Raw genomic sequence first — 26,106 nt, forward strand, 5'->3', positions numbered from 1 at the left:
GTCATTTGGAGTGATGAGTGATTACTGTTTGGCCACAGCCATAAATGCTACATTTGAAGAGGAGTCAGCAAGGCCTATGATGAAAGGTACACCATTCCTACTGTGAAACACGGAGGTGGATCGTTGATGTTTTGGGGATGTGTGAGCTACAAAGGCACAGGAAATTTGGTCAAAATTGATGGCAAGATGAATGCAGTATGTTATCAAAAAGTAACATTAGCAAACATCAACCAGGAAGCTGTGCATGGGATGTACTTGGACATTCTAATATGACAATGATCCAAAACACAAGGTCGATTCGACCTGTCATTGGCAACAGCAGAATAAAGTGAAGCTTCTGGAGTGGCCATCTCAGTCTCCTGACCTCAATATTATTGAGCCACTCTGGGGAGATCTCAAACGTGCAATTCATGCAAGACAGCCCAAGAATTTAAAGGAACTGGAGGCTTTTTGCCAAGAGGAATGGGCAGCTTTACCATCTGAGAAGATAGAGCCTCATCCACAAATACCACAAAAGACTTCAAGCTGTCATTGACGTTAAAGGGGGCAATACACGGTATTAAGAACTGAGGTATGTAAACCTTTTTTGATCAGGGTGATTTGGGTAGTTTCTGTAGTGATTATGATTTAAAAAGAGTAAACACAGCTTCAGCCAAACACTAACCACGAGTGAAAAAAGTTTGTGTTCTCATTCATATTCTCTGAAAAATGGCCAAGAAATCATAAATTCTGCCAGGGTATGTAAACTTATGAGCACAACTGTATATGCATAATATGTCTTCTGGAAGAGTAAGCCATTGTTTTGTCTTTACAGGTTTCCAATGCCATGATGGATGAGATCTGCCATCTTTCCCTCCTGGTAGACAAGTTTGATGGGGACTTTCACCCATCAGTACAGTTCCTGAAGCATTATAAAAATGTAAGCTGTATATTTCAAGCTGTTTCTGTACTATTTTGACTATATTTGGATATTTTTTCTCAGACTCTCATGATTTACTTGTAGTAGAGGGAATGCAGTGTATTAAAGTGTTTCTAAAATTGTCTTAGTGTTTAAGACTAATATGTGTGTTGGTAAAACATATGTTTCATCGCATGCGTTCAGTTAGAGGCTGCGGTGTAGGTGGGGTTTTTTGACAAAATGCATATTCCTATTTGTGTTTATGTTGGGCATTGATTATTTCTGTTATATCTATATCTGCTTGCTCTTGTTCTTGTAGGAGTTGAATTCACACATAGAGAAGGGGATGGGGAGAAAGCTGGCTGATCGCTGTTCTGCCGCAGTGAATACATCTATACAGAAAGCACAAGAGGAAATAATAGGTAACAGCCACTAGTCACTTAAATGACACCTGGTGAACACTTTTATACTGCTCAATATAATATCTTCAAATTCTGAAATGTCTGTCATTAAATCCATGTTCTGTTTCACCTGGACCTGCTGAAAGGTAGTGGATGTAATCCGGTGTTCTTTCACAGGCCATTCATCAGCCAGGCAGTGCAGCAATTTATGAAGAAAACTCCAGTCAGTACATGTTTTTCTATCAAAAGTGTGAAGTTGAAAAAACCTGTTGTGTGATGACCACTTCTGCCCCTGTAACCCTGCAACTCGGGTGTGGAAAATTGAAGTCTTTGTGTGTCTAGCCATGCTTTTCACTGGTCACTGAAATATGGATCACCTGAACCTAACCCTGAGGCATGGTTCACACCTGTGCGGTTTTTGGTGCTTTTTTGCAGTTTACGCACTACAGTCCATTTAACATGGTTTCTTATGGGACACATCCACATCTATGCTTTTTTCTTATCGTACATCACGGGACACAGAGCCGTAGTAGTTACTATGTGGGTTATAGGCCACCTTCAGGTGATGGACACTGGCACGCCCTAAAATAAAAAGTGCTCTCCCTATATAACCCCTCCCACTACTGGGAGTATCTCATTTTTTTCGCAAGTGTCTAAGGTGTTGATCACGAGTAAAGATGTGCTGTGCTGAGCTCCACTGGAGCAATCCCTGCTGGGGCTAGCCATGCAGTCGGATCCATTCAAAGTGTCTTTTAGGCTGAATCGAATGGTACCCGGGCCTCGTGTCCGAAGAAACTAGGTCTTGCCTGTAAACGCTTCCCTTTTAGAGAGCTGGACCCCAGGATCCAGTACTTTTGGTAGTAAGGCCATAAAGTTTTACTGGCGGAGGTGCTATTACAGGTCCAGGATTGTGGGTTTCCTCGAGGATCTCCGGCTCCTGAAGGTTTAACGGAACCCAACGTGAAGATTGGGTCTGTTGGTTTTACCACAGAAAACCCTGCGGCAGGAAAGGTAAGTGGTGTTTTTCAAAGAAACTTTTGAATTTTCTTATGAATGTCTCCTTTTAAGTTAGTAAATGTCATGCTTATGTGTCACCACTGTGGGGTCTATAGAGCACGTACCTTCTCACGCTTCCTCCAGAGAGCTCACGATGTGTCCAGAGCAGCTGCTTCCATTTCCTCCCCACCAGACGCCCCCACCTGTGCTATTTGCTACTCCTCTTCAAGAGAAAGAAGCACTAAAAAAGAAAAGAACGAACAGCAGGCCGCACTACCCGGCGGCTTCAAGGCTCTCTGCGCCATTTTCTCCCCTCTCTGTAAGATCCTATTGGATCAGAGGCCCGCGCTTGCGTGGGAAACTTTGTTTGAAAGAGAGGAAGGAGGCCGTAGATGACGGAGGGGGGCGGGGCGGGGCTTAGCGCAGCGATGGCGTCCTTCAACGCTCAGCACAGGAAAGGGTGTTTTTAAAAGCACTTGTGTTATTGCTGCAAGCTGCGGAGGGACACAAGAGCGTGGGGGGGCATGAAAGAGGTTGGTGACACATTTACTATTGCATCAGACTGAGAGTTAATAGCAGCGGCAGTGGCTCAAGCAATGGATGCGATTTCTTCTGGTAGTACCTCTGCTTTGTGCATCGGGCTATATTCAGAAGGGGGGGGGGGTTGAAACGCCCCCAAAACAGGAGCTAAAAGGTTCTCCCTCAAGCTCTTGAAATCCTACTCTTCAAATGGCATCCTCCCCTGAGAGGGGGTGGCTGGTCAGAGTGAGCATCGGGGCCATGAAATGTTTGCAACTGTTTTCAACACTGCAGCCCCTGTTCATTTTACTCTTTTTTTCCCCAGCCATGGTAGGTTTTAAAAGAAGTTTAGCGACTTTAATCGCATCCCAGAGTGGTCAATCGCATCCCACTATGGTCAAGATGCGACAGGTTCTTTTCCATTTTTCTAAGACCCTCAGACTGAGGAAATAGGGGCAGGAGAAGACGATTCCCTTAGGGGACCGTGGTGAGGCTGATGACTCTTCTTATGAGGTGTCAAATGCGGGAGAGTCAGCTTTCACAATCTGTAAGATTGATGGTACAATTTTTTGCTGAATGATCCGCTCCACATTTATGTACCCTTAACTGAGTGTTTGGGTTCGCTAAAGCCTCCTCAAGCTGTGCATGCTATTTCCTGTCCATTCTTGAGAAATTTTTTTTGTATCTGGAGGATCACCCAGATAAGCATTATTTTCCATTCTAAAAAGTTTTCACACTTTATCCTATGGTAGAGAAAATTCACTAAGCAGGGTATACCAGCAATTAACGCTACTATATCCTTTGTGAGTAAGTTTGACTTGTCCAGCAGACATTACTCAAATACTTAGGGATCCAGTGGATAAAAGGTTGGAATTCCTATTTTTTTAAAAAAACACTTTTTTTCTCTGGCAGGTTGAGTTGTCTCAGCCTGCGCTGACAGTAATTGGTTAATCATTGAGAAACCGGTTTTAACAGGTGTTTAAGGTTATCCTGCTCAGCAGGTCCAGGAGGCAGCTTTATGTTTGCAATAGTTGCTATGACAGATTGTGCCATCGCTAAGCATCAAGCAAGAAGGTCCTGGCTAGTCTTCCCTTTTGCGGTAGGACAACTATCTGGGGATATTTTGGATATATCCAAAGAATTTCTAAAAAAAAGATACCCCTTTTGCCTTTTAAGTGAAGGACTAAATGTGTGTTTTTGTTTCAAAGCTTCTTCTTCTGTGCCAGGGGCATCAGCCTCCAGGCAGTCACAACGGCCTCCGCCGTCAGGTTCAAAGGGTAATCCTCAGGGTTAACCCCAGGTACAAAAGAGGTCTTGAGGCGAAAAGCCTACAAGATACTGTAGCCTCCTTATGAGGAGGTGCCCCCGCTTGCTCAATAGGGAGAATTCTTCTACAGTTCTCAGGGATCTGGCAGAAGGAATGTCAAGATGAATGAGGGACTTCCCAATAGCTCCAACGTACAAACTGGATTTCCAAGAGTTTCCGTCTCCTCGTTTTTTCAGATCAAACGATCCTAAGTATCCAGAGAAAAAATAAATCTTTGTCTCTAGCATTGGTCCGTCTTTTGGCAAAAGTGTTCATGGTGGCCCCCATGTAAGAGCAGAGATTGAGATTTGGTTAAAACCAAATGGACATTCTAGATCTCAAAAATCTAAAATTCAATTGCTGAAAATAATCTCCCCCTTTTTGCAAGAAGATGCATATCTCCATAGAAAAAAAAACAAAAAAATACTGCGCTACCTATAGAAAATATCCCCCCAAAAAGCAGCAGTTAAACAGTGAGATGTGCACTAAAATAACTAATAAAAAGGAAATAACCGCGCTAAATATAAGTGAAACACGTGAAACAATCTCCAAGACTTCTGTGAGGAAGTACATATATAAATAAAAAAATGTTGAAAATTATTAACAATTAAATTATGAAAAGTACATGGGTCAACACATGTATGTATGAATCAAACATGAGTGTCCATATGTGATATTTGCGAATAAAAATAAGTGTCCATATATAATAACAGAAAATAAAAATGTGAAGTAATGATATGAAAACAGTCCAAGAAAGACCCCTTGGATGAATCCAACTAGAGTCAATGTTGTAAAAAATATGAGTGACAACCCATACAGTATCCGCAAATACCCAATAATTGCGCTTACCGCAAGGCAAGCGTACACCAGCCTGTATCACGTCTTGGGTTGGAGAATCCAGATGGTGCTCTTAGACTGTATACATCGTAGCTGAAAGGATGCAATGAGGACACCAAACTTCCATCTCATGGACATGTAAATAAAAGGAAACTGGCCATAGTGTAATACTGCCAAACTAGTTAAAGTTTAGAAAAGGTAGAAAACTTACACTAGTGCATAAAGATACAGCAGGAAAAAATCAAACTCAGTAGTGAAGATGAGACCCCACACTCCGTGCAAATATTGGCAAGGCAAGCCAACAACAGCTTGTGTTCCGTATTGGTTAACCACACCACACTACGTGATCCACCGCCAGGCAAATAATACGCTTAACCGCAAGGCAAGCCAACCACAGCTTATGTTCAATAGCAGTATGAGAGATCCATTGGCGTTCTGGACTGCTTGCGGCAGGAACCGGGGGATACAGCAGAGACTCCAAAATGACATCTCACAAGCATGTAAATAAAAAGGAACTGGCCATAGTGTAATACTGATAAAAACGATTTAATAGATAAAGGTAGAAAACTCACATGAGTATGTAAAAATACAGCAAACAGCCGGCCGGCATAGTGAGCACCCGTCCACACTGAAAATGACGATGACGTCAGAGCGTCAACCTCCCGACGTACGTTTCACCACAAATGACGTCATCTCCATATGCCTATTTCCTCGCTCACTAGTAATATTTTCTTTCAAAGTGGAAAATCTTCTTTTTCAGTGTGTAGCTCTGCTTTCTGATCTAGCTGCTACACCTTGAGTACAAGGGTCTGGCTCCTTTTCTAGCCATATTGAGGGCCCAAGGTATAACGAATATGGTTTACCTAGTCGATCTGTTCTTGTTAGATCAGTCGGTAGCCTGCTTAGACCAAAAGTGTGGTCCCCACATTCGATTACCTGGAATATCTAGGTTGGATTCTCAACCTGGAGGAATCTTCTTTAAGACATGAAGAAAATACTTGGGTCTGATCATAGGTACACCCTGAAAAGGGTATTCGTACCCCAGGCTAAGATCAGCGCCATAAAGGACTGATCTAGGTAGTCGACGCAAGATGTTTTTCTCCTATTCAACTTTGAGTGAGGTTGTCGGGAAAGATGGTGGCTTCATTCAAGGCCCTTCTCTATGCTCAATCTCATTCTAGACTACTGCAAAGCAGTATCCTATCGGCTTGAAACAGAGAATTCAAGCTCTATATTACCAATGTGTCTGACTCTAAAGCCTTCGGCCACATCACCCTGATAGTGCTCGATCTCGTCCGATCTTGGAGGCTAAGCAGGGTCGGGCCTGGTTAGTACCCAGATAAAAAACCACCTGGAAATACCTGTTGCTTTAGACTGAGTGCGCCGGAGCCTCAGTTTATGGTTCACATCCAAAAATCTATGAAGGGAAAAAATCCTTCTTTCAGTTAACTGGGAAATAGTATTAACATATGCCAACCTTTTTTTGTTTTTAGGTTGGGGGACAGTCCTGAAAGAGGCAGCTGTACAGGAGTAGTGGCCTAGATCTGAAATGGCCTTGCCCATTAACATTTTAAAAATTCAGGCAGAACACTTGGTTCTGAGGGCCTGAACGTTCAGTTTAAGGTATTGTCCTGCTAGAAGTCAATCCGTTTATGCCACAGCAATGGCCTATATTAATCACCAAGGGGGCACAAGAAGTTGTGCGGCCCAGAAGAAGGTGAATCTTACCCTATCAGCAGTTTTCATTCTAGGAATAGAAAATTGGCAGGCGGACTACTTGAGTCGCCAACAGTTTTTTCTGGGAGAATGGTTCCTTCACCTCAATATCTTCCTGTCAATATGTCAAGAATGAGGGATCCCAGACATAGATCTGTTTGCATCCAGAATCAACAAAAAAGATTGACAACTTTGTGTGAAGAACAAAGGATCCGCTAGCATGCAGAACGGATGCCTTGCTATTCCCGTGGAATCTGTTCTCACGGATTTGTGCATTCCGTCCTATTCTGCCAGCATCCACAACTTCTTCACAGGATCAAGCAGGAAGGGAAGTCGTTGATTCTTGTGACCACCAACCCCCCCCCAGCGAGGTCCAGGAACTCTTGGTATGCAGAGATCGTAGAGATGGCAGTAGGGAACCCATGGACCCTACCTTCACGGCCATACCTTCTCTAGCAAGGCCCAAAGTTCCATCCTACCTCACAAATGATAAATTTAACGGTTTGGCTATTGAGGCCCACACTCTGAAGAAGCGTGGGCTGTCAGGTTCGGTAGTTTTCTACCTTGGTTTATGCAGAGCCAGCCTCCATGGTTATATATTATGGAGTCTGGGAAACATATGTCTCCTGGTGTGAGACCAGAAGCTGCACCCCAGGAAATAAGTCCAGGTAGAGTCCTTGATTTCTGCAGATGGGGTAAGAAATAAAGCTGGCCTTGAGTGCTTTCTATGGACAGATCTCGGCCTTATCGGTATTATTTCAACGACCACTTGCTTTGCATTCTTTGGTCCATAACTTAATTCAGGGGATAACTTGGCTTAATCTCTGGTTAAGTAACCCCTGGACCCTTGGGACTTGAATTTAGTTTTGTCGGCATTACAAAACAGACTTTTTTGGGTCGATATGACATATTCTCTTGGTCCTTTTTTGACAAGGAAACTATTTTTTCTGGTAAACATATCTGCTGCAAGAAGGGTATCAATATTGGCTGCTCTTTCTTGTAAAGAGCCATATTTTTGTTGCTCACAAAGATGAGGTAGTATTACATTCTCATCCTAACGTTTTACCATAGGTAGTATTGGGTTTTTATCTAAACCAGGATATTGTTCTAGCGTCTTTTTTCCAGAACCCTGTTCTTTGGAAGAAAAATCACTACATTTTTTTTGATGTGGTGAGAGCAGTCAATGTCTGCTTAAAAGCGATTGCTCAGATTCGGAAAATGGATGTTTTTATTCGTGTTGCCTGAAAGTCCTAAAGGAGGACAGGCAGCATCGAAATCTACTATTTTAAATAGATTCGACAAGTAATCGTTCAAGCTCATGGTTAAAGAGGTGGATTCCACCCTCTCAAATCAAAACACACTCCTCTAGGGCTGTGAGTGCTTCCTGGGCAGTGCATCACCAAGCCTCCATGGCTCAAATCTGTAAGGCTGCAACTTGGTCTTCAGTCAATACATTTACCAGATTCTATCAAATAGATGTAAAAGGTCATGAGGATATCGCCTTTGGGCGCAGGGTAATGCAGGCTGCAGTATTAGTCCTCTAGTCTCTTATTGCACTACTTTTTTGTTGTGTCTCCCTCCCTTCAGTTGGCATTGCTATGGGACATCCCACATAGTAACTACTATGGCTCTGTGTCCCGGGGTGTACGATAAGAAAAAAGGATTTTTAAACTGGCTTTCCTGTAAAATCCTTTTCTTTGAGGTACATCACGGGACACAGAGTTTCATCCCTTCTTTGGTATACACGTGTATTGCTTTGCTACAAAACTGAGATACTCCCAGTAGTGGGAGTATGGGGAGTGCACTTTTTATCTTAGGGCGTGCCAGTGTCCATCACCTGGTGGCCTATAACCCACATAGTAACTGCTATGGCTCTGTGTCCCGTGATGTACCTCAAAGAAAAGGATTTTACAGGCAAGCTGTTTTAAAAATCCTATTTTTTTTCAGCCAAAACGTATTTGGAACGGGTCATGGAGTTTTCTTAAATGCAAAACTGCTCTCTTTTTTTGGCTCAATAGACTTCAGGGAGACACTGCGGAAAAGCATGTAGTGCGTTTTTTTTGCGTTGACGTGTTTTGCACTTTTTAATCTGCCTAACAACAAATTGGCCAAAAAAAGGCATTAAAAATAGCATCAAAAATGCGAGTGCAAAAAGAACTGTAGAAAGCAAACTTCATAGGTGTGAACCAGGCCTGAGTCTGATCCGTCAGCCTAATTTCAGCTTCTTGCTGGCAAGGTAGTAATCAACTGTGAAAGTGAAGGTACGTTTTTAACTTGGGGCTCTTTCAGACAGATAGTAATGCTTGATGCCCTCTGAAAAGTGATTCTTTTCTTTTCAGAGGGCATTATACTGCTGCCATCCTGTGTTGTTGTTTTTTTTTTTTTTTTTTATTTATTATTATTATTGAATGTCAGTTTTACATTGTAGGACCTCACCACAATTGCAGATCAGGTTTGACTAGCGGTTGTATTGTGGTCCCATTGATCTCAGTAGGTGAGATTGTGACGCCCGTCAAACTCTGCCGCCTGTTGCTCCATTCTGGTTCTTGATGTCCCCAGCAGCCAGATTCAGGGGGGAGGAGAGAGCGCTGACAACAGATGGAATGCCTGGGTGGTGACATCATCCATAGGCTTACTATGGGGTGTCTATTGTTGGTTGTCCCTCCTCCGCTGAGAGCCAATCACATGACCAGAATGGTGCGCACTGAGACATCTGAGTAAATTCCCCTTAAAGTGTCCGATATTCACTCCATACTTCTAACAATGGAAAGCTGATTAACAAGAAGCATAAAATCTGCCTTAAACTAAACCTGAAAACAACATCTTTACAGTCACGTAGAACAGTGGTTCTCAACCCTGTCCTCAAGTACCCCCAACAGGCCCTGTTTTGGGAATTTCTCTTAGATTAAATAGCTGTCCAAAATACTAAGCCATTGACTCTGATTTAAAGCAACTGTGCAAGATAAAGGAAAACCTGCAAACATGGCTTATTGGGGGTACTTGAGGACAGGGTAGAGGATATATTAAAGGCATATGTAAGTTTAGAGTAACTCCACTTTTGTTGAGAAATAACATTCCTCTCTGGGTGATCTATGCACATCGCAAGGATTATACCAAACTTTGTTGCAGATTCCTACATTTTGTTATTCTGAAGAAATAGCTGTTTGTCTGTGTCCATTTGCAGAGTGAATATGAATGGAAGTGACTTTCATTAGTGATCAGCTGTTGCACTTGCAGGGTTCTGATGAGGAAAGCGGCAGGGTCTGTATCCCATTTAGACATGATTAACCCTTCAGGAGTATCTCAATAAAAAGGTGATATGAAGATGCCCAAAATCTAATTCATATCTTAGTGTTAACTTCTGGGAAAATCAGCGAGCCAACCACACAAGCGAGAAATACATTTCTAGGGGGTGGTTCCATATAACATCTTTGTACAGAAGGCCTACAGGTTGCCATATTTCATTGCATTTTATAGAAAATTACAGCACTGCAGTTTGAAAAGGCTATATTATATATTTTGTTTTTCCCCACAAAAGTGGAGTTACCTTCTTTTTAAGCTTATACGTTTATCTTCTGCTTGTAATCTCATCTCTGATGAAATGTTTCTGCCATAGCATATAATAATCGGCAGTATTTTTTGTTGGTCTGGAAAGCACTTGAAGCCACATTTGTAAAAAGAAAATGAATTTGTGTGGTATCCATAGAAACCCCACCCCACTATGCTTCCTGGATAAGCTAGAAAACTCAAAGTGCTGGTGTCAGTTGCTGTGCTCCTCCATGCATCATGGGACCCTTTCATTTATGTGTCTGGACAGAAGCCAGCTGTGTGTCCAGCCATCTCCTGCAGTACTCTGTAAGGTTAAAGTATAACTAAAGTCAAAACAGGAGCAGGGATGTCTTCCAATGGGGACACTAGTTCTGGTGACAACCAGGGATTCCTTCACCCTTTTTGCTATGGGACAGAAAGTGAAGAGAAATTTCCCCAGTGGGACACACATGGCAAAAAAAAACTGTCAGGGGTTATAACCCTCCCTTATTCCTTCTAAAATGAAAACAAGTAGTATTGTCTTTAGTTCTACTTTAACTATGTTTTGCAGTGTTAACAAAATGAGTTTTCCAATTGCAGAAAGCTTAAAACCATTGCTGCCACCTGCTGTTCAAAAGGAATATGGCACATCTATGCCATGCAAGAAATTTGACCTCAGCTACAATCTGAATTGTGAGAAGCTGTGTTGTGATTTCCAGGAAGACATTATGTTTCGCTTTTCATTTGGCTGGACGGCACTTGTTAATCGGTATTTGGGGTCCAAAAATGCTCGCCTTCTATTAGGCTTTGCAGAACCAGTTTTTCAGGTGTGTATAGCATTGGGAATAGGTCAGTTCAAATTAACTTGTTACTGAACAGCCCAGCTGTTATTGATTACATTGCAATGCCAGAAATGGGAGCCAAGAAGGTTCAAATTTTTTTTTTTAACATAAAGTTTTTTATTGAATAAAAGCATAAAGAATAAACAATTGAAACATTGTGCAGTGGTCATAGTATACAATATACATATACATTGAGGTAGATGTTACATATCCAACATTAAATCCCTTATATAACCATTAGGAGTGAATCCAGGGGGATGATGATGGGGGGAGGGGGGGGGGATATAGATGAATAGATAATAGTCTGATTACTTCCCCTCTACAACAATAGCATCACTTCTTGAGGGGTAGAACGACAGCATCAACATCACCCACGTTATGATTAGGCACTATAGATGTATAAGTGGGAGTCACCATCCTTCGCATGGGCGCATACGGAGTTCGGTAAAGTAAAGTGGCATGGGGTGTTGGTCCAAGAAGGGTCCCAGTGCGGACAGGAGAGGGGGGAGGGGACAAAACCTCATTGTAGTGAGATGTCATGATATAGTAAGCCGTGTAGCCATTTCATGTTTTTTAGTGTGTTTAAGTCAGTGTCATCACTATTACAGCGCCAAGTTGAAGGTTGTTGTTCTTGACAATTGATTCCCTATTCTAATTCCAGGTGTTCCTCACATACTCAGGGGTCCCAAATTTTTTCGAATTTCTTAGGGCAATTACGACCAAGATATGTTAACTTATACATTGGAAGGGCATTATTAATAAGATTTTTCCAGAGACTTATCGATGGTGGAACAGAACCCTTCCAATGTAACAAAAGGTTCAAATTTACAACAGTCCAGTTACTCTACATAGACCCATCCTCACTCACAACATAACGTAACATTTTCAGTTAAGCGATTTAAAAAAGAAATTACTGATTCACAAATATTTATTCCCATCTACTTTACAGAGGAAGCTTGTTCTGTCAAAAATACAAAGGCTTTTATTGCTTGCCTGCTTCTGAAAATGCTGCTAGCCTGACATTTATGCTAATCCAATGGCTTCAGTACTCTCTGAATAACTGCCTTGGGACATGTATGCATTTCTGACTACTTTCTGACTTTACTGGCTGCATGTATACCCTTAGGTTACTGTTATGCACTTTTTCTTTACTTAAATCAGACATTTTTTTAAATTTTTTTTTATACATAGTAAAACTAACAAACCAATACCTTCCACAATTGTTTGTTATACATTTTTAGACGTTTTAGCACACTTTGTGTGCATTAAGAGGGATTCTTGGTTTTGCATATTTTGTCATATGTTTTAAGCTGGCCAGCTGCATCATAGTATTTTCTGTCTTGTCAGTCCCTACACTACCGTGCTAGATGCCAAATACTTCCATGCACTTATTGCACTTTAATGGAGACATAGTGCTGATACGAAGTAAACTGACACAGAGTTGAAAGAGAGCTAAATCTAAAGCCAAGAACAAAAATATATTTCAGTTTATTAGTCCTTAAATGTGGCTGCATTCATTTTTAATTTCCAGGCCAAGAATATTTTCAGCAACTACTGAAAATACCTGTTGCTAATGCCAGATATGTGTCCTTGTCACTTCCTGTTAGATCGTTGTACCATTGTTGCTCTCAGGAAAAAATAAGTGTGCCAGGGAGAAAGATGGGGGAGCCTTTTTGTAGTGTAAATTAAAAAAAAAAAAATGTTCTTAATAGCTAAAAAATAGGATAGTAGAATTATATTACTTAACATCTGGGTAGGTTGCAGTAGACAACTGAAATGGTACATTACCGTGTCATTAAGCATGTGGAACATACATCTGTCTCCATGCAGATAATTTATTTTGGTGGGTGGGTGCACTCAATGCATATGGAGAACCAGACCTTAGTCTCTTAAGGTGGGCTATGTCTGGAGTGGTTGGTAGGAAAAGAGATTTGCTAAAAAAGGTCACAAAAAGCTTGTGTAGCTGAAGCACCCAGTGCTGGTGGATTTTTGCATATGGAGCAGGCAATCATAAAGCCCTCGTGTCCACAACAAAATCTATTTTATTGTCCTAGTTGCATTAACATTGTTTAATGTGAGTACAATAATAAAATAGATTTTTTTTTTGTGCCTGCTCCACTTGCAGAATCCACCAACACCACTTTTTTTTTTTTTTTTTAAATACATCTCCACTCCCTGTTACATGAACTCAAGGTGTATTTGATATTGTCTGTCTTCTGTAAACTACTAATCCTCCAAACCCGCCATGTAATGATTCATAGATAGCTTCGTAGGTACAGTGGAGTGAGTGAGCTATCCAGGAACACGAAGTGTTGTTTTCGAGATTACCAGGTGAAAATAAAGGAAAAGCTTGACTAAAAACAAATACAGCTACTGTATCTAGGTCCTGGGTTAAATACATTTTAAAAAATGTGCACCTTTTACAAACACATGTAACATTTTAAGAGCTAGGGAGGTGTGACCACCTTGACGGATAAGATTAATATTAACCCTTTGCATGCTACTCTACACCCTTAGGATTAGTTCACTGTATTTAGGCTGTAACGTTACTAATGCGGCAGCCATGATCACCCCCAATCCCCCATTGTCTCCCTGCACCCACTGTCATAATTTTAAAAACCGCACGGCTCCGCCTACACAGCCATATCATCCATTCTGTGTGTATCCGATCTGTGTATGAATGAACTACAAGTCCGTCTTCCACCGCACCAGATGGCTTCTAGTTCCCAATGAACTGTGAGTATCCTTGTAGATCATTACTCTTCCAGTACGAGAGGTATGGGCAGACATTTGGTGCAGTGCGCTGCAGGCTCCTAAGAAAAAATAAATGCACATTTTATTTTATTTTTTACCTGCAGAAAATGTACATTATTATTATTATTATTATTATTATTATTACTATATTTTTTTTTCTACGTGAACTTCACTTTTGAACATTTATAATGAATGTTGCATATAAACAAGGATTCTTGATTGGTATGTATTGCAGTACATTTTCAAGCTGGCCAACTTCAGAATGATCCCCTCTTAAAGGTTAAGTTCACCTTTCATAACATGTTACACCCATATTCATGTTAAGAATGCAGCGGCCCCCGTCCCCCCCCCAGTCCTCTGTTAATGGAAAACTACAAGGTCCGGCATGCCTTTGCGTCTGTCGGGTTGTAGTTTTCAATAAACTACCACGTCGCTTTGAGCTCTCTGGTAGTTCATTAAGTCTTCCTGTCAGAATTTATCGGCTTCCTTGTATGAGGTATGTGTAAGCTGATACATTTGACAGATCTGCAGGAGACCTGCATGGCACCAGCAATCTACTGATCACTGGTGCAATGCATTACAAGCTCCTGCAATTTTTTTTTTCTATAAATGCACAATTATTACCTGCAAAGAAGTGCATTTATCATTATTATTATTTATATTTTTGAAGTGAACTTATCCTTTTAAGTGTTAACATTTTAAAGAGAATTTCCTGACTCAATTCTGCCTATAAACTTTCAGCACCTCTGCTAGTCATCCCCTTGCCAGAAGTAGTGGTTAAGTGGTAGTATAATGGGTAGTTTGATGCAGTGGACAGAGTAGATGTAGATGATCTTAAAGCATTTTGTGCTTTGCCCACCTCTCCTGAGTGGCTCATAACTTTCCATTGCTCCCCTGCCACTCTCTTAACTTGTGGGGAGTGTGCAAAATACAGTTCTTATCATGTGACAGTGTTGTCAGACAGAAGCAAGAAGAAACTCCTCAAAATCTATGGTAAGCTCTTACAAGAGTGACTTTGAATGTACACAGCTCTTCACTTCCTCACTTCTGGCAGCTGGGCAGAATGGTGGGGGAATAAAGGAAAAGTATGTGCTGTTATCGAGGGGGACATGGGCAAAGTACAAATTTTGTTTAAGCTGAAAATTAGTTTGGTTTGGACTTCCCAGATAAAGAAATAATCTTTCAGTGTATACAGCTGATGATATGTCACAAAACCCAGACAGAATGTTTAGATCCTTTAGGAAATCCCTGACTAAACCTTCCAATCATAGGCCTGCTTCACTTGGCAAGGATTCTGACATTTTTATATCTGATGTGCTCATTGCCTTTTTCTTAATTAATTGGTTTCAGGTTTGATATATCTCAACTCTGTTCTCTTAAGGTTCCCCGACCTGTGAGCACAACCACAAGTGCTAACCCAGGGCAGACTCCAGATTCCATGTCACAAGATGATATCATGGTTACAGTGATGTCTGGATTGGCATCCTTGACCTCAAGAGCGTCTATGGGAGTGATTATTGTAGGAGGAATGGTAAGATCATTTCTGTTGGTGAGGTTTACTAAATGTTGTTATTGTTTTAAGGGATTTCATACCATGTGGAAAAATTTCCAATCAAGTTTTTTTTTTTTTTTTTTCTTTTTAATTGTAAATATTCTACATATTATAACAAAAAAAAATGTCAGAAGAGAGGATACATTGGACAGCCATTATCCCTAGATTCCAGCCCCCAAACACCAACAGTACTTTCCCCTTAAAATTTTCAAATTAAAGAATGCATTAACAATGAGTACAGATGTGTTACAGTTTACTACAGTAATTTGCTCCCTGGGTTTGCTGTATGATTAATTGATGGGTTCCAACTTCCTACGTTATCGCAATATATATAGATTGTAGAGTAATGTAGATTATCCTTTTTCTTTTTGTCTCTGTCAATTTAAAGTTACATACTTTTTTTTTTTTTCATCCATTGATGGTACACAGGAAGCCATATGCTGTCAGGTTTGGATTGGATACTGGCAAAAAAAAAAATCTCCTAGCCATTCCTGCCTATAGTGCCTTTGATCACCTCCAGCTATCTGGCTCTCATTGGCTACCAGCTGTCTGAGTTTTATATGAGTACCTGAGACCTTGTCTCATACCCTGAACTTAGTTGTTTCACTATCACATGGTCGCAACATGTCTATATCTAGACACAAAAGGGACAGTCCTACTGCAACTGGTGACCCCAGCTCATGCTCCCCTAATGGTTCTGGGAACGCTTGCTGTATGCCTTCTAAAAGCATTTCAGTATTGGTGTACCGTTTGATAAGTTTCCTGCCTTATCATCCACTACTCTACTACAGTCACAGAATACTTTGTGGCCAAGTTCACCCAGTTTCTCGCTGACTGTAGAGGCTCCAAGTCTGCTCCTGTGCCTTCTGCAGAGTCTGTTTCTGATCTGTCCACAGCCTTAGAGGTGGCTGGGCTGCCAGTTGTTATACTGTTAACCTTTGATAAGGGGTCCCCTCAATCTTTCCCTGATTAGATTTTATATTATTTATAAAGTGATAAACGCAAACTGCAAGTGGGGGTCGCAAAAACTGGGCCACGGCCACACTTTGGACATGCTAGGACTAAGTCTTCTCCCTCTCCTTCACCTACTTTTTAAGTTGAAATGACTAGGCCCCCTAAACCTGGTTTCCCAGCCACCTGCAAGGTCTGGGGTAAGAAACGTGATAAAAGAAACCATTATGAATGTGCGCCCCTACTTTATCAAGTGTGGAGATTTGTTAATCCTTGCAGGTTTTTGGGTAGTTGTCCTTTGGGGATGCTGGTCCAAAAAGTGCCCTTTCAGGTTTCCAGACTGATCTCTTGCTTTCAACTCTCTTTAACTTCTCACCCTCTATGTTCCTATGCCACCACACAGATTAACAGACCTACCTCTGCCCCATTGGGGTCTCCTGGACAAAAGTATTCTTGCGCTAGTTCCTTTTGCCAGTTTGGTCACAGGTACTATATCCCAACCTGACCATTGCTCTCTTTCCCAGAGAGAGGGACTGGTAAGGTCATGGTATCCATCATCACTCCCCTCATTTGGACCTGCGCTGTTAGGAAGGACAAGTACTTGCTATTCAGAGCTCTACTAGGGCTCTAACTCCTCTTCAGTGGGTGAGTCTCAGTGTTTGCCCTAGAGCCTTCACATGGCATCTCCATTGTGGGACCCTCAGACAACCTGATGGCTTAAATACCTCCATGATTCGACTGGGTTTTCTTCCATCAGAAATTGGTGCTAGAATATTTTTTAGAATCTTATCTACCTTCTATCTTCTGCCTAATTCTCATATAGGAGGCTCCCATGTATCTTACCATATTAGTCATGCTATATCTGTAGGATCAAACCTTGGGTTCTGTAAGGGAGTTTAGGGGAATGCAGAGTAACATTTTGGCATATGAAAGAGAGGGTTGCAGAAGAGAAGTGATGCTTTATTGGTTTGTTATTTTGAAGCTGCAGAGGTTTGATGTAGATGGTTCAAATTTCACTCCATAAATTAAATAGACTATCCTTTAGGTCGGAGCCATAATACTATAACAGGTTGAAATAAATATATTTAAAAAAAAGTTGACACCCTTCTGTATAAATGTTACATCTGCACATTTGTGATATTTTATGTAATAACCTTTTTTCCTTTTGTGCAGATCTGGAGAACCGTGGGCTGGAAGCTTATTGGATGCTCTTTGTTGGCATATGGCAGTTTGTACATGTATGAGAGGCTAACGTGGACCACAAGAGCCAAGGAGAGGGCTTTTAAGAAACAGTTTGTAAACTATGCGGCAGACAAATTGCAGATGATTGTTAGCATTACCAGTGCAAACTGCAGTCACCAAGTGCAAAAGTAAGTTTATCTACAAAGACGTGTTTACAGCCTATGCCCTCTAAAAAACACTTGTATAGCTCACAGATCTACAGAGTTGTAGTAAGCAATCATTTGTGGAATAGAAGATACACCAGGGGTAGGCCACTTTGGCACTGCAGCTGTTCTGGAACTGCAAGTCCTGGGAGGCAATGTAAGACATTACAGCAACATGACTCCCAGGAGCAGAGGCATGCTGGGATTTGTAGTTTAACCACAGCTGGAGTGCCAAGGTTGCCTACTCTAAGAAACGCATTAGTTCCTTTCAGTTCTGTCTGCCTTTTTGATTCCCTTTTTTACCTAGCACTATCTTCTTCTTCTTTTTTTTTTTTTTGGGTCCTTTTTATTTTATTTATTTTCACATTTGGTTTGAAACCTAGTTCTGTTCAAATTTCAGTAAAACTGCTTTATATTCTTGTTAGTCTGTTAGTGCCATTAGTGCCAGACTAAACTAGAGTCTTCTTGAAGTGTGTGTATGTGTATCGATCTCCAAAACTTTTAGAGGCTTTAGAGGCACACACGGATCTTTGAGTGGAGGAAGATCAAAAACAGCAGTGTTTTTATAGTCAACGTTTTGATGAAGTTCAGTCCATCTTTCTCAAGTCTTGAAAAAGATGGATTGAGCTTCATCAAAACTTTGACAATAAAAACACTGCTGTTTTTGATCTTCCTCCTCTGCAAGATCCGTGAGTGCCTCTAAAGCAGTTTAGGATTGATATAGATTTTTATGAGTGAGCACCTGGACATTTACTTCAAGCATAGAGTGACGTGGCTACCCTTGGAACTATATGTGTGTGTGTATATGTATATATATGTGTGTGTATATACATACATACATACATACATACATACATACACACACCAGTGGGGGAACTCATTTGATCCCCTGCAGATTTTTAAGTTTGCCCACTTACAAAGAGTCTATAATTGTTATCATAGGTGTATTTTACATGATATAGTCAGAATATCAACCAAAAATCCAGAAAAAAAACACATGATGCAAATGTTATAAATTAAGTTGCAGTTCAATGAGTAAAATAAGTATTTAAACCCCCACCAACCAACAATAATTTTGGCTCCCACAGACTGGCTACAGTGATATGTCATATGATACACATATAAGGTGCCCCTAACGATAACTCATTATGTGTATAAAAGACACCTGTCCACAGAATCTTTTTCTTCCATTCAAACCTTACCATCATGGGCAAGCTCAAAGAGTTGTCAAAGGATGTCAGGGACCTAGGCTGGAATGTAGGACTAGGCTGGAATGGGCTACAATACCATGAGCAAGAAGCTTGGTGAGAAATAGACAACTGTAGGAGCAGTTGTTCGCAAATGAAAGAAATACAAAATAACCATCAATCGCCCTTGGTCTGGAGCTCCATGCAAGATTTCACCTAATGGGGTAAGGATGATCATGAGAAAAGTGAAGGATCAGCTTAGAACTACACAGGAGGAGCTTGAATGTTCTCAATGCAGTTGGGACCACAGTCGCCAAACAAACCATTGGTAATACAATACGCCGTCATGGACTGAAATACTGTAGCGCTTGCAAGGTCAAAGGTCCCCATCCTCAAGAAGGCACATGTACAGGCTCATCTGAAGTTTGCCAATTAACATCTAAATGATTCAAAGAATCATGTTGTAGCACTCCCCCAGAGGCATAGTCAGGAACAGCATTCAGTCAGTGACATCCATTTACCTCTTGTGATCAACATCCTCGCGTCACTGTATCCACTCTAAAGGCCTTTGCAGGAGTAAATAGGAGTCAGAAGGGTGGTAAGGTAGGAGTAGGAACCGTCCACCTCCCTTAAAAGCAGGAGCCTTGGCAAGGTAGCAGCAGTCAAAAATATAAAATCTTTAAGTAGAGCTAATCACTCAAAACTGCTTTAAGATGTGTGTCAGTGTAGGCTTGCCTTATACTTTAAGTGAACATCCACTGACATCTTATTTATAGGTGATGTTTTGATCTTTAACTATCAGCCAATCAGAATAGCTCCTGCTTATGTGATCATTACAGTAGCAAATTGCACTGATCATTTATTACAGCTTTGTAACATGTTACATAGTTACACTCCTGCAGCCATTATACAGATTACAAACTGTTGTCCTAACCTGGGGTTGCAGCAAACCTGGATAGTGCCGTGCGGCAATTTATATGTTCTTTCTGAAAGAACAGTCTCTTCTTTCTGTGTATCTGCATCTCTCTCTCTCTCTCTCTCTCTCTCTCTCTCTCTCTCTCTCTCTCTCTCTCTCTCTCTCTCTCTCTCTCTCTCTCTCTCTCTCTCTCTCTCTCTCTCTCTCTCTCTCTCTCTCTCTCTCTACACTGTGGCCTATCCTGTACCACACACAGTCTTGCTAAAATCTTTAGAAATCTTCAAGTCGACATCTATGCATATGCACCACTGCCTTCACTTCACTGGGAACTCTGGGGGGTTATTTACTAAGACTGGAGGGTGCAAAATCTGGTGCAGCTCTGCATAGAAATGACTCAGCTTTCGGGTTTTATTGTCAAAGCTTAACTGAACATGCTGAAGTTTGAAGCTGATTGGCTACCATGCACAGCTGCACCAGATTCTGAATGCTCCATTCTTAGTAAATCTCCCTCTCTGTCAGGCCGAACTCAGGCTTCCTATTGAAGTCAATGGAGGCTGTGAAATAATGAACAGCTGCTGCACTGAAGATCTTGGGTAGAAGCTGTGTACAGTGAAGAGAGGAGTGGTCCTGTAGGTAAGTAGGACCTCCATGTTGGCAGTGCTAATCACATTACTTGTTATACAGATGACCATTGCAGGAAACAAGTACAGATCTATATACTAAATACAATAATCTAAACAGAAGAGTAAGCAACTAAAAGAAATAAGGTTGCATCAAACATGACATTCAGATTAATAATACACATGATCACTAACTGAAAGCATTTTAATGTTTCACTTTTCATTAGTGTCAATTTATATCACATTTATACCTTCTTCAGGGAGCTGGACAGCATATTTACCCGACTTTGCCAGCAGGTTGATATGACTCAAAGAGATCTAATGGAATCCATCAACAGTCGGTCAGAAGAAATAAAACAGCTTGAGAAAGTTCAAAACCAAGCCAAACTTTCCAGGTAATCAATATGTAGATTTTTGTGAAACCATGAATGTTTAAGAATGGGGAAATTAATGGATGGGAGGTTGTTTCAGTTCATCTTACTTAAAAGTCCCTCTTCCATCTCTGCGTTGGCAAATCTACTACAGCTGTGGCTCTTTAGTTGGAAGAGAACATTAAATTAATAGCTTTGCCTGGTGGATTTTTATATACTGCGAATGTGACAAGCATGTCTTGAACTTGTCAGTACATAAATGGTCTTGCATATTGGTTCCCTCCAGAGACTCCTTTTTTTTTTTTTTTTTTGTTCTGCAGCACGCACTCTCCAGCTGCTTTCATTGCAGATCGAGCAGTCTCTGTCTCCTCTCTTGCAGGTCCTAAGCAGTGTCCATGTCCTCTCCCCATGATCATTGAAATCCATGGTGGCAGAGCTTCAACAGTCCTACCCCCACAACACTTTCTCTCTGCAGAAGAAACATGCATAAGGAACTGTATTACAGGAAAAATTCCCATTGCTTTAGTGTGCTTGGAAATTAGGGGAGTTTTTTTTTTTTGTTTGTTTTTTTTTTGCATGTGTGTGCTCAAAGCATGTATATAGTGATGGTCATGCTAGTTTTGCTTCACAGATGACATTTACTAGTCGTGCAGTAAGGCCTGGTTCACACCTATGCATTTTTTAGCACAAGGCGATGTTACACACGTGCACTTTCCAAGCTGTGTGAAGTTGGCACCCCATGTTTGTAAAACCTGAATAAAAATATATCATTCATTTGTGATGATTTGTGCCGCAAAAACGAGCGTTTGTGCCGGTTCGGTTTCTGATATATTAAACATTCAATCTAATGCAAGCACCACCCACTTTGCACCCCATGTTGCTGAATTTTAAAGACAAACACGCCATTAGTTTCTGCCGAATAAATGTTTGTGCCGCTTGGTTTTCGGGGATATTGTGCATTCATATGTTGACAAACCACACCAACTTTACACCTCGTTATTAAATCTTACCTACGGAACCTATACTCAGCTTGGGTTTCCTTAATGTAATGCTCCTCCCACTGTACCGGCACTGCACTTCATACTGTACCCTGGAAAAGGCATTAGAGCTCGAACAACTTTTTGCTTGATAGTTTCACTGCTAGCTCAGGGAATCCAGGGTAAATTAATTTTTAACCTCTTTAATTTTACTCATTATTATTAATAATTATGCAATGTATGAAATTGCAGTGAAAACAATAAATTTGGAATAGGTGATTGTGTGTTTGCGGTTTGTGTCAGAGTGTATGCAAACTATTTTTTTGCAATACTGGCAAGACAACCTAATATAGTGATCAGGTGGCAACCTTAGTTGTGTTAACAACTGATGTCCCCATGTACAGTACCTGACCGCGAGATTGTGTTTCCAGCAAGATCTCATCGCGCTGGTTCTCGACGACAGGGTACTGTGCATGTCGCGCTGGCTCACTCATCGGGAAAGGAAAACTTTTTTTTTTCCTTTTGCGATGAGCGACAGGCAGTGCTGACAGCTGTCTGGTATGAATCCTGAGGGGGAACGCCGCGCCAAATTTTAAATGAAAAAACTGGCGTGGGTTCCCCCCCAGGGGCATACCAGGCCCTTAGGTCTGGTATGGATTCTAAGGGGAACCCCCTACGCCGAAAAATCAACGTGGGGGTCCCCCAAGCCTACCAGACCCTTAGCTGTACACGCAGCCCGGCCGGTCAGGAAAGGTGCAGGGGACGAGCGCCCCCCCCGAGCCGTACCAGGCCGCATGACCTCAACATGGGGGGGTGGGTGCCTTGGGGTAGGGGGGCGCCCTGCGGGCCCCCCCACCCCAAAGCACCTTGTCCTCATGTTGATGAGGACAAGGGCCTCTTCCCGACATCCCTGGACGTTGGTTGTCGGGGTCTGCGGGCAGAGGGCTTATCGGAATCCGGAAGCCCCCTTTCATAAAGGGGGCCCCCAGATCCCGGCCCCCCACCCGATGTGAATGAGTATGGGGTACATTGTACCCCTACCCATTCACCTAGGGAAAAAAGTGTCAATAAAAAAAAAAAAAAAACACAGTACACAGGTTTTAAGAGTAATTTATTAGGCAGCTTCGGGGTCTTCTTCCGACTTCTCCCGGTGTTCGGCCTCTTCTCCCAGTGTTCTGCCTCTTCTCCCGGGCCCCTCCGCTATCTTCTTCCAGCTCTTTTGCAAGCGGGGGACCCAGTCTGCTGCGCTGTCTTGTCGTTTCTTCTCTTCTCTTCTTTTGATGTTGACACGATGCTCTCTTCTGCTGGAATGCGGTGTGCGAGCTGCGGAGCCATTTATATAGGTGGTGACCCGGCCCCCTTGTGACGTCACAGTCCCAGCATGTGCAGGGACTCTGGGGTCAGCCACCTTATGACGCCAGAGTCCCTGCGCATGCTGGGACCGTGACATCACAAGGGGGCGGGGTCACCGCCTATATAAATGACTCCGCAGCTCGCACACAGCATTCCAGCAGGAGAGAGCGTCGTGTCAACATCGGAAGAAGAGAAGAAGCGGCAAGACAGCGGCGACAAGACAGCGCAGCGGACCGGGTCCCCCGCTTGCAAAAGAGCTGGAAGAAGATGGCGGAGGGGCCCGGGAGTAGAGGCAGAACACTGGGAGAAGAGGCCGAACACCGGGAGAAGTCGGAAGAAGACCCCGAAGCTGCCTAATAAATTACTCTTAAAACCTGTGTACTGTGGGTTTTTTTTATTGACACTTTTTTCCCTAGGTGAATGGGTAGGGGTACGATGTACCCCATACTAATTCACATAGGGTGGGGGGCCGGGATCTGGGGGCCCCCTTATTAAAGGGGGCTCCCGGATTCCGATAAGCCCTCCGCCCGCAGACCCCGACAACCAACGGCCAGGGTTGTCGGGAAGAGGCCCTTGTCCTCATCAACATGGGGACAAGATGCTTTGGGCACCCACCCCCCCATGTTGAGGGCATGCGGCCTGGTACGGCTCAGGAGGGGGGGGGGGCTCTCGCTCGTCCCCACCCCCTTTTCTGACTGGCCGGGCTGCGTGCTCGAATAAGGGTCTGGTATGGATCTTGGGGGACCCCCATGCCGATTTTTCGGCGTAGGGGTTCCCCTTAGAATCCATACCAGACCTAAGGGCCTGGTATGCCCCTGGGGGGGAACCCACGCCGGTTTTTTCATTTAAAATTTGGCGTGGCGTTCCCCCTCAGGATTCATACCAGACAGCTGTCAGCACTGCCTGTCGCTCATCGCGAAAGGAGAAAAAAGTTTTCCTTTCCTGATGAGTGAGCCAGTGCGACATGCACAGTACCCTGTCGCCGAGAACCAGCGCGATGAGATCGCACTGGAAACACAATCTCGCGGTCAGGTACTGTAGAAGTTTTTCAAAAAAAGAAGTGACTTGTAAAAGAGAATTTGCTGGAGTGCTGTTTTGCTGTTAACACCTGATTTAAACTTTTGTTAAAAGAGTACTATGGCCCAACCTTTTTTTGTTCACAAGATGACATATAGTATGTTCTCTTGTGACTAAAAAACTTAGCATGTGGTGGGCTATTGCCCACTATATGCTGACAGCACAGAGCTGCGCTGCAGCTGGAACAGATCCCGACAATACTCCGCCTCACTAGAGCCAGAGCCAGCTGTGCCCCTCCCCTCCCCTGTCTTCTTCCAGTCAGCTCTAGAGAATCGGAAGGGTGGGGGGGAGCATCCCTGCAGGGAGAGGATTGGGAAGGGAGGGATCCCTGCGGGGGGTGGCAAAACTACACATGTGAAGTAAAACATCATGTACAATATCCACCAAATCTGCACAAACTGGGAACAAATAAATCTAGTTGTATGCAAGATTTAATAACGAGGTGTAAAGTCAGTGTGGTTTGGCAACATATAACGCACAATATCTTGGAAACCAAAGCGACACAAATGTTTATTTTTGTAGCACAAACCAGCACAAACAAATAGCGTGTTTGTTTTTAAAATTCAGCAGCATGGGGTGCAAAGTGGGCGGGGTTTCAGCAACTATAACGCACAATATCTCAGAAACCAAAGCAGCAGGAACGTTTATTTTTGTGGTACAAACGCGGCACAAACGAATGGCATGTTTGTCTTTTAAAATTCAGCAACATGGGATGCAAAGTTGGCGGGGCTTGCATTAAATTGAATGTTTAATATCTCAGAAACCAAACCGGCACAAACAAATTGTATATTTTTATTCAGGTTTTACAAACATGGGGTGCCAACTTCACACTTCATTTTCCACACTGTTACTCAGTTATTACTGTATTTTAATTATGGGCTGCAATATATTATATCCTGACCGACTTTGGAAGGGTTATCCCTCATCGAGTCAGACTTATATAAGCTACAAAATGGAAGACTATATACTTTTTGTAGTGAACAGAATAATGAGAGCAAAAATAATAATAAAAAATGCATTGTAATTAAAAAAAAAAATTTGCTTGTTAAATTATCTTATGATATCTGCGTAAGAAGAAACAGGAAGAAGCGATCAACAGCGGGTGATTAAAAATAAATATTCTTGACCACCAAAAGACTAATTATGTTTCATATTAAGATAGTTCTATTTCCTACAGCCTCGAGGGGGTATTAAAGTGCAGGTCTGTAAATACATTCTGTCTAAACAAACTAATACCTGGCCAAACCTTTAGAGCAGTAATTTCCATCTATTGACTCTTAATCAACTGTTATTATTAAAACTTGGATGTACCACTGTACCTCATAAAGTAAATTTGTCACTAGCTGGGACCCAGTAATCTAACCTTTTGAAAAGAAGGTTGCTCATGACCAGGTAGCAGTTGGTGCTCTATTTATGTCTGTGGCTGCAGGTGTCCTGGGAGTTTCCAAACCTAACTAGCCACCAGGATTATGGAACCTCTGATTTTTAGAATTGTTGGAACTGAGGAATGCCCCTGGTCTGTTCCATGTGGAACGTCTCTCAGTAGGTTTCTGAAGAACTGTGTTGCATTGTGGGATGCAGGGGCAGAATGCCTCAGTATCCACTTGAAATGTGTCCAGGTTTCACTGCAGCAATAGTTTTAACCAGCACACAGTACTAGTTAACACCTGGCTGTGCTTAATTTTCAGTTTGAAAGGGATTTTCTTTGAATCGGGGTTAAAGACAACTTTTATGAATAGCCTGTGCTGTTAGTCATCCTTTTACTTCAGTACCCTCTGATTCACTGACCTGGAATAATTATGTGACAAGTGAAGTGTGAGCTGATAGGACAAGCTCAGGCCAGAGACTATTGTAACAATTACATTGGCACCACAACCAGGTAACTAGCATTTTGAAAAGGGGTCTGGATACTCAGCCCGT

At 42.2% G+C, this 26,106-nt stretch overlaps 1 protein-coding gene across 2 annotated transcripts in view; it reads left to right on the forward strand.

The window, feature by feature from the left end:
- MFN1 (mitofusin 1) overlaps window positions 1-26,106 on the forward strand; it is a 69,495-nt gene that overhangs the window by 38,136 nt on the left and 5,253 nt on the right. For both annotated transcript variants that reach the window (XM_073626258.1, XM_073626257.1), the window contains exons 12-17: window positions 815-919; window positions 1,218-1,320; window positions 10,802-11,028; window positions 15,179-15,328; window positions 17,474-17,670; window positions 20,669-20,803. In XM_073626258.1, coding sequence (XP_073482359.1) covers window positions 815-919; window positions 1,218-1,320; window positions 10,802-11,028; window positions 15,179-15,328; window positions 17,474-17,670; window positions 20,669-20,803 — 917 coding nt within the window. The remainder of the gene's footprint in view (window positions 1-814; window positions 920-1,217; window positions 1,321-10,801; window positions 11,029-15,178; window positions 15,329-17,473; window positions 17,671-20,668; window positions 20,804-26,106) is intronic.

Source organism: Aquarana catesbeiana, linkage group LG04 (genome assembly GCF_042186555.1).
Source record: "Aquarana catesbeiana isolate 2022-GZ linkage group LG04, ASM4218655v1, whole genome shotgun sequence".
Lineage (NCBI taxonomy): Eukaryota > Metazoa > Chordata > Amphibia > Anura > Ranidae > Aquarana > Aquarana catesbeiana.